Source organism: Mauremys mutica, chromosome 4 (assembly GCF_020497125.1).
Source record: "Mauremys mutica isolate MM-2020 ecotype Southern chromosome 4, ASM2049712v1, whole genome shotgun sequence".
In the NCBI taxonomy this organism is placed as follows: Eukaryota; Metazoa; Chordata; order Testudines; family Geoemydidae; genus Mauremys; species Mauremys mutica.
Window position 1 is genome coordinate 61,421,783 of NC_059075.1, and position 15,632 is coordinate 61,437,414.

Consider the following 15,632-nt stretch of genomic DNA (forward strand, 5'->3'; position numbering starts at 1 on the left):
AATAGGTTAGACAAACACCTGTCAGCGATGGCCTCTGTTTACTTGGTCCTTCCTCAGTGGAGGGGGCTGAACTAGATGACTCCTTGAAGTTTCTTCCCGCCATACACTTCTAAATGGAATCTAATGAGTAAAAAATGGAGCAGATGGCCTGTGCAACATGTTGACTAAGCGAATCTGGGAGCCTCTACCTAACCTAAAGGATTCCTTCTAATTGCTTATGCATATAGTTATCTCTATGCCTATGCAACTAATTGCTCATTTGCTCCAATTTCGTGTGATTTGTTTTTTCACTTTCAGAGAAGGGAGGCGTGAGAAGCATTTGCTGGAGAGAAAGCAGAAAAAGGCTCAGCTGCTTGGAACCCGCAGAGGACTATCCATGGCTTAAGAGGAATTTAGTAACTTCTTAAGGACTCACTGTAAATACTGTTCTCAGGAAAAATCTTTCCTACCTTTGTAAATATTTCTGTTTATATGTGTGCATTAAAGGATGAGTCAGGTCACCTGAGTTGACTGGATGTTACTAGCCATGTAGGGCAGGCTTTCTTAGTGCTGTTGAGCTTAACATTGTTAGTGATTTTACAAGTTGGATAAAATATCGAAACTTTAAATCTTATATGTTTTAAGTAGAGCCCAGAGTATCTCAAATTACTTGGAGCCATTCATCCAGTTAGATTTTAGATTGGCTGGACTTTTTTGGTTGTAAATTTTGAACAAAAGCTTCCTCCTAAGTCAGCAGATTCCATAAAACTATTAGACTGAGATACTAAGGGAGGGGGGAAAAGAGGAAATGTTAAAGGGATAATCATGAAGCTTATTCACACTGAGTCACTTATCAGTTGGGCATATTTCTCTAGATGAAAATAACTTCAAAATATGTTCCATTATCAAGAAATTTAAGACACTGAGAGACTTCGCTGACAAGTAGGGTATGTGTAGCAGCAATTAGAGCTGTTTCCTATATATAAGTCCTTTTGTGAAGTAAACAGCAATCTCTAAGAGAGGGGAAACCATATTATAAGGGCTTTCTGGAGAACTAAAAGCCCTAAATAATGGTACTTTTAGAATGAGATAGGAAAAAAATAAGTAGAAGTTAATGCAAACCTTGGTAGGTTGCTAATCGGATATGTGAAGAGCAATTCATTAGTTTTTTGTCCCTCTCCACATTTATTACAGGATAAAATTTGGCATAATAGAACAGTTGTTGTCTAGCCTGAAGCATTTACAAGGTACTCTATTAGTAAACCAAGTTCTTTCGAGGTATGATATACTTAGAGTAGATTTAGAAAGCCTGTAGCAGTAATATCAGCAATTTCCCAAAGGTAATCTGTAAAGAAAATTACCTTGATTTTTATCATTAAACATCATGGAATAGACTGGAAGCGCAGGGGAAGATGTGGGGGAGGAGGCACTGCAGTTGTTGTTTCATTACAGCTCTTTGGACTTCTGAGCAAATATTTACAAAGTAATAGGTTCACTTTTGTGTTTAGGCTTAACCTTTCCTGTGATATTTGCTGAACATTAGATTCAGAAATAGAAAAGCTTTTTATATAAAATTTTATACTGTTTAATTGGGGAAAATAAATGTTTTTTTTGTATTTAATGCTGTTGATGATGACTTAAATAAGTGTGGGTGTAAGACAGGCAGACACTCAAAGTTTAACTATATGCAATTGCCAGATGTGCTCATACATACAGATCATATCCTCTCTTCCACTAAAGAAAAGGAATGTATTACCATTTGCCAGGCTTCATGGTCCACCTAATCACTTTTACTGATGCAGGCCACTTGTTGAGATGTCCTAAATTAGAATTTTGAAACACTTACTGATAGTGTTTAGCAGGGACATAGGGATAATGTTACAGAATATCTGTTACTTTGTTTTTGACAATATTGTGTATGGTTCTATCAGTTTACTGTCTGAGTCTGACACAAATGGGAGAAAGACACTTAAATAGGAAAAATGTCTCAACAACTGGCAGGGACTATAAGCAGATACAGCATCTGAACTGTTTTAACTCTCTAGACTTTAAGTTGAGCACTTTTTGAACACTATTTTGATTGAAATCCTTTATTAAATATAAACCTTTCCTCAGGATTACAGAAGAACTGAAACCCAGCACTCCTTATCCTAAAACAAATGTATGCATTTTGAAAACCAAACCTGCTTCGGGAAAATCTCATCACCTCTGCACTCTGCTATATGTTGTATAAATTAACAAATGTAGGCCTTTCCCAGCTTTTGAATCCCCACTTTGGAGAATCCTAGAGAATCTTCATATACTTCTCCTTTCTTAAAGGCATGGAGTAATGAAATACTGTGTGTCAATATCATCATCACAGACATCTGTGTCCACTGAAATGTGGTAGCTGACACCTCAAAGCTTTTTCCCCCCACCGCCAGGTTCTCTCCATTCATTACATGCTCATGTTTTGAAGATTTGCTTTGTAACCATGACAGATTTTGATTTTTTAAAATGGAAGCCTGAGATTGGACTCCTGTCCACCCCCATATCTACTCCTCTGTGGGCCCTGGGGAAGTTGGTCCACAATTTATGGAACAGTCCTAACATCTGTTAGTCCCCTGGCTGTGAAAAGGACTATGGTTTTCTCTGTGCAATAGTATTAAACAGGGAAGGTTATTCTAATTCTAAAAGGTGAGATAAAATACAAACCGGGAAATCTTACATCATTACAAGCCCCTATTATCTTATGAATTGCGCCTTGTCAGTTTTGGGATAGAAACTGCCTCTAACAAATAGGTATGTGCCTGAACAATAGATCCAGACAACAGTTTCTAACATAACTTTGCACTACTGGACCCTGATTCTCTTTGAAACTATCTCCCCAACAACAGAGCAATAATCTCACATGGTCTGTTTTCACAGTGGACTTCTGCAACAGGCTGGTGGAAGTCACAAGAAACCTTTAATACTATATGTTCTTAAGCTGCAAGTCTACTCAGTTTATTATGGAGTTTGTCCCACTCACTTCATGCAGTTACTCTTTAATATTTACATGAACTCCCTCTCCATGAAGAAACTCAAGTTTAACAAGGTGTTATATAAATATTTAATAAAATGAGCTACTGAAGTACGTTCCACAGGACTGCAGGTCCATCTAGACCTTGGGATTTCTTTCATATTTTTCATAGGCAAATTCTTCTGTGTGAGCTCTGTCCTTCAGCAATCCAATAAAGTCTATCTCCAGCTGGAAAGGGCCATCTGCCTTGTCTCCCAATGTGAATCCAACAGTACTAATCTGATAAAAGAAATTGGTTATTCATTTGGATACTGTTTCAAGTAATGGCGAAATTAAAGGTAGTAAAACCTAGGAAACTTTTCCGTGTTCTCCATACAGTGCATTGACCACACAGGCATATTCATGTTACAACATAAATCTATCCAAATGTGCAACACTGCTACAGCAAAATTAACTCCTGAAACTCTTTGGATGAATACTACAGAAAGTGATTGAGTGATATTATGTGCCCTTGTGTATTTTCTAAACAATTAAGTCTTTGAATGATGTTGAGCAATATGGAAAAAGGGGTGTCTTATTGAGCCTGGAAAAGCCCTGGAATTTTTAACCTGGAAAATTCTTCAATGCTGCAAATTTCTGTGTTTCTGCCTTTAAGTATACTGCTAAAAATGCAGACATTTATCCATGGCAAACTTCCTATGTGACATAATGACTATTTCCATGTAATTTAGGATTTCAGACTTAAGTAGACTACTAAAGGTTTTCACAAAGAAAACTGGTAAAAGGATGGAGGCCATTGGGGGGAGCCAGGGGTGTGTAAGGAAGGAATGTCAGGTATTACATACAAGAATTCCCATACCCAATCAGACCAAGGAAAGTACATGAAATTCTATAGTAGCCAATTATAGCTTGTTAGTTTCTTCCTGGCCCTCATCAAACAGTGGGTGGCTAATGCCTTGAAATGTGAGGCCTCTCTTACAACATTTTGGGTTTTATTTTTAATCTTCACTAACGTAACTTTGGATGTTCTCATTAACTATACAAAAGGTATACTCCTTTTTTAAACCTTAAGCCTGTAATCTCAATTATATCTTGTGGTAATGAGTCTGATAGGGTAATGTTGAGTATTCTATTAGGTTTGCATTTAAGCTTTAATTTCATTGAATTCCCCTTGTTCTTGTATCTGATTTACCTACTCTATCAATTGCTATTTTGTCTATCTTTACCATGTCTCATCTACAGTTCCAGTTTCTTCATTCTTACTACTGAAGTGTTTTCATGCTGTTAATCACTTTCATCACCCCCCTGTGAACCCCCTACTATTTTTTTTTTATATATATATATATATATATATATATATATATATATATATATATATATAAAAATAAATATAACTGGGTACTTAAATTGAACCCAGTATTCCAGGTGAATACATAGCATTGATTTATGTAATGGGTACTACATAAAATGACTTTTCTTCTCTTAACTTTGTTTGTTTGCTTTTGACAGAAACTGCACGTTGACCAGTCCTCAGTTATGACCAGTATTCTCCCGAGTTAGTTAACATAGAATCCAGTAAGATGTACAAATAGCCCATTGCTTCCATTGTTTTTTACCTTGCATTTGCCAACAGTGAATTTCATATGCAACAGTGTTACCCATTCACCTAATTTTTGGTTTCTTCTGCCTTGACTATCCTAAAGAATTGTTAGCTACAAATTATCACCTCACTACTCACCCTTTTGACGTTGCTAATACATATTTAATACCTCTTCTAGTAGATCCCACTTTCTTTCCATAATTGACCATTTATATCTACTTTTCTTTGACAGTTTTTTGTCCAAGTGCGGGACTTTGCCTCCTCTCATCAGTAGTTTCTTTCAAGACTCTCTGAAAGCCTCAAATTGTCAACCGATTCTCAGTAACTACATCTCTTCAAATTTGTTTTGATAAGAGATTTTAAATTTGGAAAATTAAGAGGAAAGGTGAGAAACTATATATATTTAATATAATCTGTGAAGAAAAAATACTGCAATTTCAAATTCATATAGCTCTAGATACCTTGAAGAGTTTTAAATGGTCTTCCCTTATACAGTTACACTACTGAAATTCCCATTAAATGATAGTAAGGTGCAGAAACAACTTACCTTATCTAACCAGAGTGGGTGCTGATCATCCTGGATCCTCCCCTGACTTGAGAGAAAGAACTTGGAGAATGGTATCTGACCATAAGAAATATGGACTTCAGTTTTACATGTACACATACAATACTAGGAGAAGTACTTTCCCCATAAAGCTTAATAACCCATTTTATGCTCTGTCTGGCTCCTTCAATAGTACCAATCATATACATGGAGTTAATACGCAGAAGATGGACCAAATTAAACTTATTCTTTGTTTCCCTCTGAAGTCCACTCCAGCCCTATATTCTTCTGTGGTGACTGTTGCTGGTTGCTCTTTGGAACTCCGTGATCTGACCATGTGACTAGACAAAATTATATAAGCTAGCTGTTTTCTCAATAGAAACAGAGAATAGCTGTTCGGGAAACTTCTGTCAGTATTGATAAGCCAAAGAACTAAGTATGCATAAATGCAGCAATCTTTAAAGCAATATAGTACTGAAGAGAATTAATCTTCCTCAGTCCCCAGGAAATATTCAAATTTACCTTAATTTCTTGCCAGTATGGACCCCCTCGGGTGAACATGAAGTAATTGTACAGGTCATCCTTTTGATGGGAGAAGTATGGGTTTGTATAGATATTTATCATCCAGGGTCGACCATCACCACGAATGCGTAAATACAGACTATTAAAGTTTGACCAATCATAATATTTCTTAGTTTCAAACGCTCCCTAGAAGGTATAAACAAAGCATGTTACTGCAGCTCAATATTTCAATGAGAATTACTACTACGAAGACCATAGGTAACTACCACTTTGATCAATTTCCCCTTTCTGGACACTCCTTATCTAAACTATCTATTGTGACCTACTGGAAACTAGAGGATAAGGAAAGCAAGAGTGAGTGGCTTTCACTACACTATCAGTCACACAAATTACTGAAATTTTGTAAGAGGCCTCAAATGGAATTGCATGCTCTAAAACAGGGGTCCCCAACAGCGGGGCATCTATGTGCGCCTGCCTACTGGCTACCGGACAAGCAGCTGCCGAAATGCCGCCGAGAAGTGACAACACCAGGAAGCATTGCTGCTGAAATGCCGCCAAGAAGCGGTGGTGTCAAGAAGCGCTGCTGCCAAAATGCCGCTGATTTTCAGCGGCGACGCCTTTTGATGACGCCGCTTCTTGGCAGCATTTTGGCGGCTGCTTGTCCGGCGACCATGTTCCTCGGCGGCTAGTCATCCGGCGCCCACCACACAAAAAGGTTGGGGACCACTGCTCTAGAAGCTCATACTTGCTGTTTCTTCAATCCCAACAACAAGTGAGACTTCATTCCCAGCATCAGATTACCCTCTCAAAGGTAGTAGACCTACCATCTGTTTTTACTTCCACACATAAAAAGGGGTGCCATAGCACATCAGACCAATGCTCCATCTAGCTCAGCATGCTTCAGAGGAAGGTGCAAGAAACCTCACAGATGGCAGATGTGGGACAATCTGCCCCCTATGAAAGTCACATTCTAATCCCTAATAAAAATTGGCTTAAGCCCTGAAACTAGCTTTTATATAACTACCATCCTTTCCAAAATGTGTTAGATGCCAACACGCTTGTTATCCATATAAATGTCCAATTCCTCTGAATCTTCCACACCTTCCCTATCTCATCGCCTTTATTTTATAAGATAGGGCCCTGATCTTGCAACTGGTTCCACACAGGCAGACCCAAGCACCTACAAGGAGCCCCACTGAGATTAATGAGGCTCTGGGGAAACAGAGCCTCCCTCTGCTGAACAGTTGCACACTCAGGGCTTTCGGCAGTACCAAAGAAACATGTTAAATTTCCCTCAGTTTTGAGGTATACTCCATGGTTACTTAGCAGCAATTTTCTTCCTGCTTACTAGTTTTTCAGGTAACATGGACAACAGATAATATTAACGCTAGCCTGAAGGCTGGGGCTGTTCTTTTTATGCTTGTGGCAGTGCTGTGGTATGCATCTTCCTTAGTTTAAAAATTATACCTTGCCCTTATGCTTCATTAGTTATCCTCAAATTTCTTTGGAAAGGAGGGTAACTCTTACAACTGAGGAGCTGAGGGGTTAAACAACAAGGCCAACTTCACACAGCAAGTAAGTGGCAGATGCGGGAATATATCCACATCTGAAAGTCTTGTGTTCTGTTCTTTGCTGTCTCCCTTTGAATGAGTTCTTACGTGTTCACCCGTACACTTAATTTGGTCCATTTTTACCTATTCTAGTTCTTATATTGCTTCTGTCGTCATGGCATTTGACTGACCTGTACATTCTTTCTATCCCCCAGGGCCCTAGTCCTAAGAAAGTGATTTAACTGCGTACCCTCTTTATTCTGCTTTACAAAAGCAGTGTTATTTATACATTTGACTCTAAGCTTTTCTTTCTGACTGGGTGTTCATCCACCTTTTTTTGTAAATGTAAAATAGGAAGGGAAATAGTTCCTCACTGAGTCTAGGAAACAGACAATAGTAAACCATCTCAACTTCACCTTTTTTGGTTTTTGTTCAAGTTAGAACTAGGTTCAGTCTCTTGGCAGAAAAAGATTTGTCCCTTGCAGATTCTGACACACTACAGAACCCAAGTGCAGATCTTTAAAGAGGCATATTCCAATATAGATTGTTTCCCTCCTGACTCCACTAAAATAGGAAGTGCTCTGATCTAAAATTGAGTTTGGATGCATATCCTGAGAGTTAAGGCCTAGACAATTTGGCTGTATATGTATACACACACTAACTCCAGATTAGACACTAAACCAGTCATTTAAAACAAACCAATTCTGGATACAAAACTTGTTGCAGGAGATCTTTGGTTTGTGGGGAGACCATACACAAGGTTGTCTCTTACTCAGTTATCAAGGTGTAGTAGGAAACCCACTTTATACTGATTAAAAAAAAAAAAAAAGAGAGTCATTTGTTTCTTTCCTGAAAACGAAGATCTAGCCCTCAGCTAAGGCTTCATTGAGTCTGCTCACAGAGCAGGGCAGCAATTACATCACTGAATGGATTGATGCAGCAATGTCTCATTCCTTCAGATACTCTGATACATTTGCAACAAGTAAAAGACCACTTTATTCTGGCTGGTATGACAAGCAGTTGTACAGCTGTAAAACACAAGGCAATCGATTTTCCTGTGAAAGTCTCAAGAGGTTCTGAGTTTAGGGGAAAGGCTGCCTTTGTTTTGGCCAAATTGACACATTAAGTGGTTATAAATTTAAATTCAAGAAACCTAATTAGCTAACACCAGTAAAAAGCAATAGTATGAGTTTTGCATTTTTTATTCAATGGACAGACTGTGAAATGTGTGAACTAATGAAAGTTCATCTGTAAGCTCCCTGCACCATGCCAAGTAAATACATCAGTTATTCATATTCAGAAGAATAAACACCCAAGGAGTAGAGTTTTCTCCAGTTGTGCGTGGAGTGAAGTTAATTTTGTGCAATAAGATTGAGATGCATAGTATGTAACTTCAGCCTGTTTCTATTTTCTTGCATCCAGGAGAATTTAATTTAAATGAGGAAAGAAAACAAACATGACACAAAAAGGTATTCTTCTAGAGAGAGAATCGCCACCCAAGTCTCTACTGCTGCAGTCCTGACTGCAGAGAAATGCTGACTGATTCAACACTGAATGTTAATAACTCAAGTCACTAAGTTATACTCACCTTTGGCAGTTTGGCTCTCATTGCACAATATCCACTGTATCCTGTCTCCCCATCTCGAGGTGCTTCAGTATTGAGGGTCCCATACAGCAGAGCAGTCTGATTATTCTTACCCAGTTTTAGGTAGGCTTCACTTTTCCCTCCGATCTCGGCATCAGAAGAAACCACCCACTTATCTAAATCTTTCTGGCTGCGAAACTCCCAGACCACTCTAGTCTGTTCCAACAAGTACTCGTCTAAAGGATAGCCCTCAGGCCCTTTCCAGTGATCCACCAACTCCTTTTTTAGGAGGCCAAAATGTTTCTTAATTTCACCCACTCCCTTCTCAAAGCTGAAATTCATCTTCCAAGGTGGAGTGTTATCAGGGGCTGTCCCTGGTCTCCTATAGCTACTGTACAATTTTGAGATGCAATCAGTGAGGAGAGGTCCAAGCAAAGGATGCAAGGCATTTTGCCTATGGCACCTACTAGAAAGAAAGACACCATCCAGCAGTTTAAAAGATAGAGCCATAATGATAAACAAGGTTGAAGAATAGTTATCTTCCTCAAGGAATTCTGATTATCAGGTTTGAAACAAATTCTTCAAAAAAATAAATAAATAGATATATCCTATTTTGGTTAATGTAGCTTGCCTCCACCTGTAATGAGAAGAAACAATTAGAGAAGCTACACTTGAAGCATTCTTGCAAGTTTAATTTAAAAGGGACACCAATTTGAAATCCAGTCAATTTAAAAAATAAATGAGTTAAAAGTAGTTTCAGGTACTACACCTGCTGAGTCCTCCTGTGACTTTACAGTGACATTTTCCTAATTTGTAAACACTTTTTGTCTGCCCTTGTGTGAAAGACACACACAAACAGGAGAAACTGACTGACTTACACAAAGTACTGTCAAATGCATAAAGGAAATCAACTGAAAATATTTCCTTAGTCTCTTTCAATTATAGTAAATTCAGGTGCTACTTGTAACAACAATAGATACAACTTTTACAAAGAGATATATAATTTTAAAAGTTGATGGTGTACCTTTAAAGCAGCGGTTCTCAAACTTTTGTACTGGTGACCCCTTTCACACAGCAAGCCTCTGAGTGCAACCCCTCCCCTTATAAATTAAAAACATGTTTTTATATTTAACATTATAAATGCTGGAGGCGAAGAAGGAATTGGGGTGGAGGCTGACAGCTCACGACTCCCTATGTAATAACCTCATGATCCCCTGAGAGGTCCCAACCCCCAGTTTGAGAACCCCTGCTTTAAAGCATTGTGTGAAGAGAATTTTGTGAACAATTTTGACCCAAACCAGTCATGGAATCGTTGCATAGTTAACAGTGTTTTTAGGACACCTAAGTACAAATTGCATGAAACCTAGTAATTCAGAGGGAATTTCCTCCTCGCTTTTTTTTTTGGCTTCTGTATCTTATTATCCAGCTCAATTCATTACTGTATTTATTTTAGAGTTCATATCAAAGGCATCCCACCTAGAAACTCACAGACTGAAAGATGCTCAAGTCTGATAACCTAACCACAGAATTTCTTATACAATATTTTTAAAAGTTGCAAAGTTTCTGTAACTAGATGGAACTTGGTGTGCAGGGAATACTTTAAGCAAAAGAGAAAACTGAAGAAAGCAAAAAATAAAAGTCACATTAGCTCAAAAAATACCTATTTCATCTCTTTGTATAAATAGCTCCTAAATACCCTACCATAACTGTTGGAAGACTCCTGAATTCTAAATTAACAAATCTGAACACAATTTCAAGATAACTACATGTCTGGGAACTATCACTACATATGTGCACCATAACCTGACAGGAAGTGAAAGGAGAATTGCAGATATGTAACTCCATAGAAATATTCACAGCCTAGCTAATAACATGAAGACTGGGACTCAGACTCTAAGTTCTGTGGTACCCAGATACCACAGTGTGTTGAATTCTGTCACAGGACAGGAGAAGGTCACTTGACAAAGGTAGACTTTATAATGCAATAGCTCAGCCCCTGCTTTATATCCCTTATTTAGGCACAAGTTAAAAAGACAACCCTGAAGGAACTCTCATCTAAAGAAGTAATGGAACAAAGGTTATGAAAGACCAGATTCAGTCCAACATCCCTTGTGATCTTTGTCTGACAATATCATCCAGTGTTGGCCATTCCAGTAACTGAAGCAATCTGGTATTTAACGTGGGGGAAAAAAACCAGGAACTCCATACAGGACAGCAACGGTCCATCTCATCTTCTATCTCAGCAGTTCTCAAACTGTGAGTTGCGACTCCATTTTAATGGCATTGCCAGGGCTGGCTTAGACTTGCTGGGGCCTGGGACCAGAGCTGAAGCCCGAGGGCTTCAGCCCGAGGCAGCAGGGCTCAGGTTACAGGCCCCCTGTCGGAGCTGAAGCCCTGGGGCTTCAGCTTTGGCCTCCCCACCTGGGGCAGTGGGACCTGGGCTTTGGCTTTGCCCCATCTCCCCCACTCAGGGTGGTGGTGCTCGGGCTTTGGCTCAGGCTTCAGTTCCCCGCTCCAGGGGTCATGTCATAATTTTAGTTGTCAGAAGGGGGTTGCGGCGCAATGAAGTTTGAAAACCCCTGTTCTATCTTGTCTCCAACAGTACCAAATGCCAGACATGGAAAAACTGAAAAGCCCAGAATTCAGCTGCACCGTATTCTTCCCTGGGGGGGAAAGTGACGGAGTCAGTAAGAGGCATAGCCCTGGTCTACACAGAATTTTACATCAGTATAGCTACATCTCTAGGGTGTGAAAATCCACATCCCTGAGAAACATAGCTATACCCACCTAACCCACTGTGTAGAAAGCACTAGGTTGAAGGAATAATTCTTCCATTGACCTAGGCTATGTCTACACTACTACTTATATTGGCATAACTTATGCCACTTATGTTTTTTCAGACCTCTGAGCAATGTAAGTTACACTGACATAAGCACTGGTGTGGACAGCACTATGTTGGCAGGAGAGCTTCTCCTACTGACATAGCTACTGCTGCTCATTGGGGGTGGAGTAATTATGTTGACAGGAGAGCTCTTTCCCATCAGCATAGAGCAGCTACACAAGAGATCTTACAGCTGTGCTGCTGTAAGTTCTCTAGTGTAGACATGGCCCTAGCTACTGCCTCTTAGGGAGGTGGATTATCTATGCCAATTGGAGCATCTCTCCTGTCGGCATAGGCAGTGTCTACACTGAAGCACTACAGCAGCGTAGCTGTAGCATTTTAAGTGTAGCTCAGTCCATAGGGAAAAGCACAGCAGCTTAATCATAATGCCATATGGACTGCTATGGTCCTTTCATCTGGCATTCAGTTATGACCTTTCAGATGCAAATATGCAGAAAGTCTAAGCCGTCATACCGTACCTTCCCTCATTCTGCCTGTCATTATTAAGCGTCACTCACTCACCTTGCATGCCTAACAGATCACATTTAGGCTAGCACCATAGAAATGCCAGGAAGAGTGAAATTGGCTGGAGGATTTAAGATGGCAGATTGCATCTGAAAAAAAATTCCCAAAAATGCTTTTAAAGCCTCCCCCTCTCACCCCCCCAAAAAGTATGACAATCTTCCCCTTAGGAGAAGAAAGGGTGTTCTCTGTAGTCTTTTAAAACTGCTACTCTCCCCACACACACTTTTCCCTCTATTTCACATCCCTAATGTTCATGGCCACATGTATTGGCTATTACAATTTCAGACAAGTAAAACTAGACTGGATTGGACTTGCTATAGAACTTGACCTGACATTTTAAAATACATTATTTCCTCTGGGCTTTTAAGAAAGGAGGTGTTCAAGATAAATATTTTCAAAGCACCAATAATGCATGTGACGATTGTACTTGTTCTTTCCCCGTGGGAATTCTTAATTAAAAAGTCCAACCTCCCTAATCCAGAGTATCTTTTGAATGTTGATGTCCCATATAATTCAAAGTTAAAAATCTTTGTGGAACATCAGTAGGACTCTTATCTCCAACCCTCTGCATTTGCTTATCCTCCAATTCTTCTCATTTTCTTCCTCTCTTTTCCCTCTTTTCTTGTCCTTTCCTTGCAGTGTCAGAAGCAGTTACATAGGAGCAATGAGCTCAAGCACAGAAGCACTTTACATGTAGTACTGACTGCATCAGGAAATTATATCAGTTATAATTAGTTTGCCATTTGCCTCTATAGCCAGCTTCAACACTAGCACTGTGCTACTCTGCAGCAGCTGTTGTTAGTTGTCCTGTGGGAGTCTGCCACCTAATCAATGATATGTCCAGGCAGGCAGTAGCAGACCAAAGATGAGAGAGTATGGCAGAAGAACACATGTGTCAAGACAAGAAGAAAGTGTTGCTTATCCAGCACATAACTAATATGAGAGTGGAGAAACAGATTGTAGCATTATTGTTATTCTCATGTCCCATGTTTGCTTCTTGACAGACCAAGGGAATATGTATTGTAGCCTAAAATCATTTTCAGGACAAGGAATTCCCACCCCATAAACATACACACTACTGTTCAATCAGAATGGCTGGCAAGCGCTCAAGTTTTGCAGTTCCTTGCTGGCTAGGGATGAAGTAAAAATACAGTTACTAACTAAAAGAGAATTGACAGTCCTGGGAATGTTATGCAGCCCTCAGCCCTTCCGAAGTGCAGTGAAGATTAATAGGCCAGGCTCAACATAGATTTATCCTGGTCCCCCATAGGCTTTGGAGAATTCATTCTATAAATTACATGACAGTTCTGATCTCCACTTTAAAAGCATGTAAACACTGATCTAAGAGACAGAGTACTCATAAAACGTAACTGTTATAGAACTTCAATTGAGTCAGTTAAGTAGAAATTATTTCAGAAGTTTTTATAAGTAAAGTCAGATTTCAGCACATATATTAGTGGAGGGCTCTTCTACTCTTTAGCAAAGACATCCTTTTTCCAAAGTGTTAATTTATCACAGATGTTAAAACAACTCAAAAGAGAGTTTTAAACAGTCTGACTAAAAACCCCTTCTCTAAAGGGCTCAATTTTTACTCTTTTGACCTTTGTGATGACACCATTTCACTAGTTTGCTGGTAATCATAGAATTTTCCGTGGAAGCAGAACCCAGATTTCTAAAGTAAAACACAAGCAGGGAAGGGGAGGAGTGAGAAAACTATCGTTAAAAAAAAAAAAGTTCAGCCCTTTTTTTATATAGATCACAGAGAAGCACCTCAGAGCAAAAGTCCAATTATTCTTCTTTGCAGGTTACCTTTAAAGTTTGCCTCGGCAGGCACCTCACTGCCCAGTCTCCAGGGGTCCTCAGAGACCTTTTGGAGAGCTGGAGTTCTACCGAATCTGCAGCATTTTGTGACTATACAATTAGTGCTTAAAACGCATATGAGTGCAGAGGGGAGCTTGGTGGGAATGCTTGTGTGTTAAGGGGAAGTGAATGCACCCATAGCTGAATAATCCCCAAGCATTCACTTCCCCTTAACACACAAGCATTCCCACCAAGCTCCCCTCTGCACTCATATGCGTTTTAAGCACTGCCCTAATTGATGGGTTGCTTTTTCTAATCCCCCTGATGTGTGAGGGTGGGGGGCCATGACACATAGCACAAAGGTTTCAGAATGGTAGCCATGTTAGTCCGTAGCAGAAAGAACGAAGAGACTTGTGGCACCTTAGAGACTAACAAATTATTTGGGCGTAAACTTTCATGGGCTAAAACCTGATGCATCCGATGAAATGGGTTTCAGCCCACGAAAACTTATGCCCAAATAGCACAAAGGAGCTCCACCATTTACCTTTGAGGGGCCAACCCTTCCAGGCATGATTACAGCCATAGGCCTGCATGCAGGGTGTGCCAGGAGTGCCCAGGCACACCCTAATGTCTCAAAAAAAAAGTAGATTTGCATTTTAATTTAATTACATTATACGCTCTTTTAGTTTTAAAGTACGGATTGTTGTATTATGCAATAAAAATAATAATAAATAGATATAAATAAAAAAATGTCCTTTCTGATTGAGTATTCAATAAATGTTCGCCTTTAAAAAAAATCCCTGGGTGCCCACCCCCTAAGGCAATGTGCGGCGTCCGCCTATGATTGCAGCGGCCCTAGACGCTACTCTAGGGCTAGCTCGGCAGCATCACGTCAGGACAGGGTGACTGCCCCAAGGCGCCCAGCTGCAGCAGCAAGACACATCTGCGAGGGTGAGCGCCCGGCCGGCCTCCCCAGACCAGCTCACGGGGGGACACCAGGCTGGGGGCGCTGATCGCTGCTGAGGAGAGACGCGCCGATGCCAGAGTCAGGAACCTCCTCCCCACAGACCAGCCCCCCTCCCCGGGGGTAGCCTGGCCCCCCGCTGCTCCCGAGTGAGCCCGCCATGGGACAGCCACGCTCCCCCCGCCTCACCTGACAGCAGAGACCGCAGGCTCCCCCCTCACCGCAGGCCGCTCGGCCTCTAGCGACCGGGTCCGCCGCATTCAGCCCCGTCAGGGGAACCCTGGCCGCGTCGCAAAGGTTCCGCACCCCCCATAGGCGTTGCAATGTGGGAGCGAGGCACTTGGAACCTCCGTGCTCACAGTTACGCCCACCGCATTCCCCGCTCAGCCTTCATGTCGTTGTCTGCTGCTGGGTTCCCGTGTGTGTGTGTCCCTCCAGGATACGGATCCCTCTGCCAGGAGGCAGCATCACCTACTGGTTAGAGCAAGGGCGTGGGCTCAGGATTCCTGGTTTTTAGTCCCAACTGTATCACTATCTCCATGTGTGATAAACATTGAGCAAGTCCCCTGTGTGCGTCACGTTTCCCTACGCCACAAAGAGGTTGTTAAAGTTAAATCATTAATGCTTGTAAAGTGTTTTGAGATCCTCAGCTGAAATTTTTTAAATGAAATTTGTAAGTGC

The 15,632-nt window shown here is 40.6% G+C and overlaps 2 protein-coding genes across 2 annotated transcripts in view; one reads left to right on the top strand and one right to left on the bottom strand.

Moving 5' to 3' along the window:
- NUSAP1 (nucleolar and spindle associated protein 1) overlaps positions 1-500 on the top strand; it is a 29,659-nt gene extending 29,159 nt beyond the window's left edge. The window contains exon 12 of the mRNA XM_045016837.1: positions 298-500. Coding sequence (XP_044872772.1) covers positions 298-385 — 88 coding nt within the window. The 3' untranslated portion in view covers positions 386-500. The remainder of the gene's footprint in view (positions 1-297) is intronic.
- Positions 501-3,056: 2,556 nt separating this feature from the next.
- Positions 3,057-15,498, bottom strand: NDUFAF1 (NADH:ubiquinone oxidoreductase complex assembly factor 1). Its single transcript, XM_045016838.1, has 5 exons — positions 15,141-15,498; positions 8,785-9,418; positions 5,647-5,832; positions 5,128-5,202; positions 3,057-3,259 (listed from the first exon to the last, which is right to left on the bottom strand). The coding sequence occupies exons 2-5, from the start codon at positions 9,289-9,291 to the stop codon at positions 3,119-3,121; spliced, it is 909 nt and encodes a 302-aa protein (XP_044872773.1). The 5' UTR covers positions 9,292-9,418; positions 15,141-15,498; the 3' UTR covers positions 3,057-3,118.
- Positions 15,499-15,632: the final 134 nt, after the last annotated feature.

Excerpts from the sequence above, each read along its gene's own strand:
- NDUFAF1 (XM_045016838.1), bottom strand. The coding sequence starts at position 9,291 with ATGGCTCTATCTTTTAAACTGCTGGATGGTGTCTTTCTTTCTAGTAGG. Across the intron at positions 5,833-8,784 it reads TGAGAGCCAAACTGCCAAAG|GGAGCGTTTGAAACTAAGAA; the intron begins GTGAGTATAACT and ends TATACCTTCTAG. Across the intron at positions 3,260-5,127 it reads ACCCACTCTGGTTAGATAAG|ATTAGTACTGTTGGATTCAC; the intron begins GTAAGTTGTTTC and ends TTCTTTTATCAG.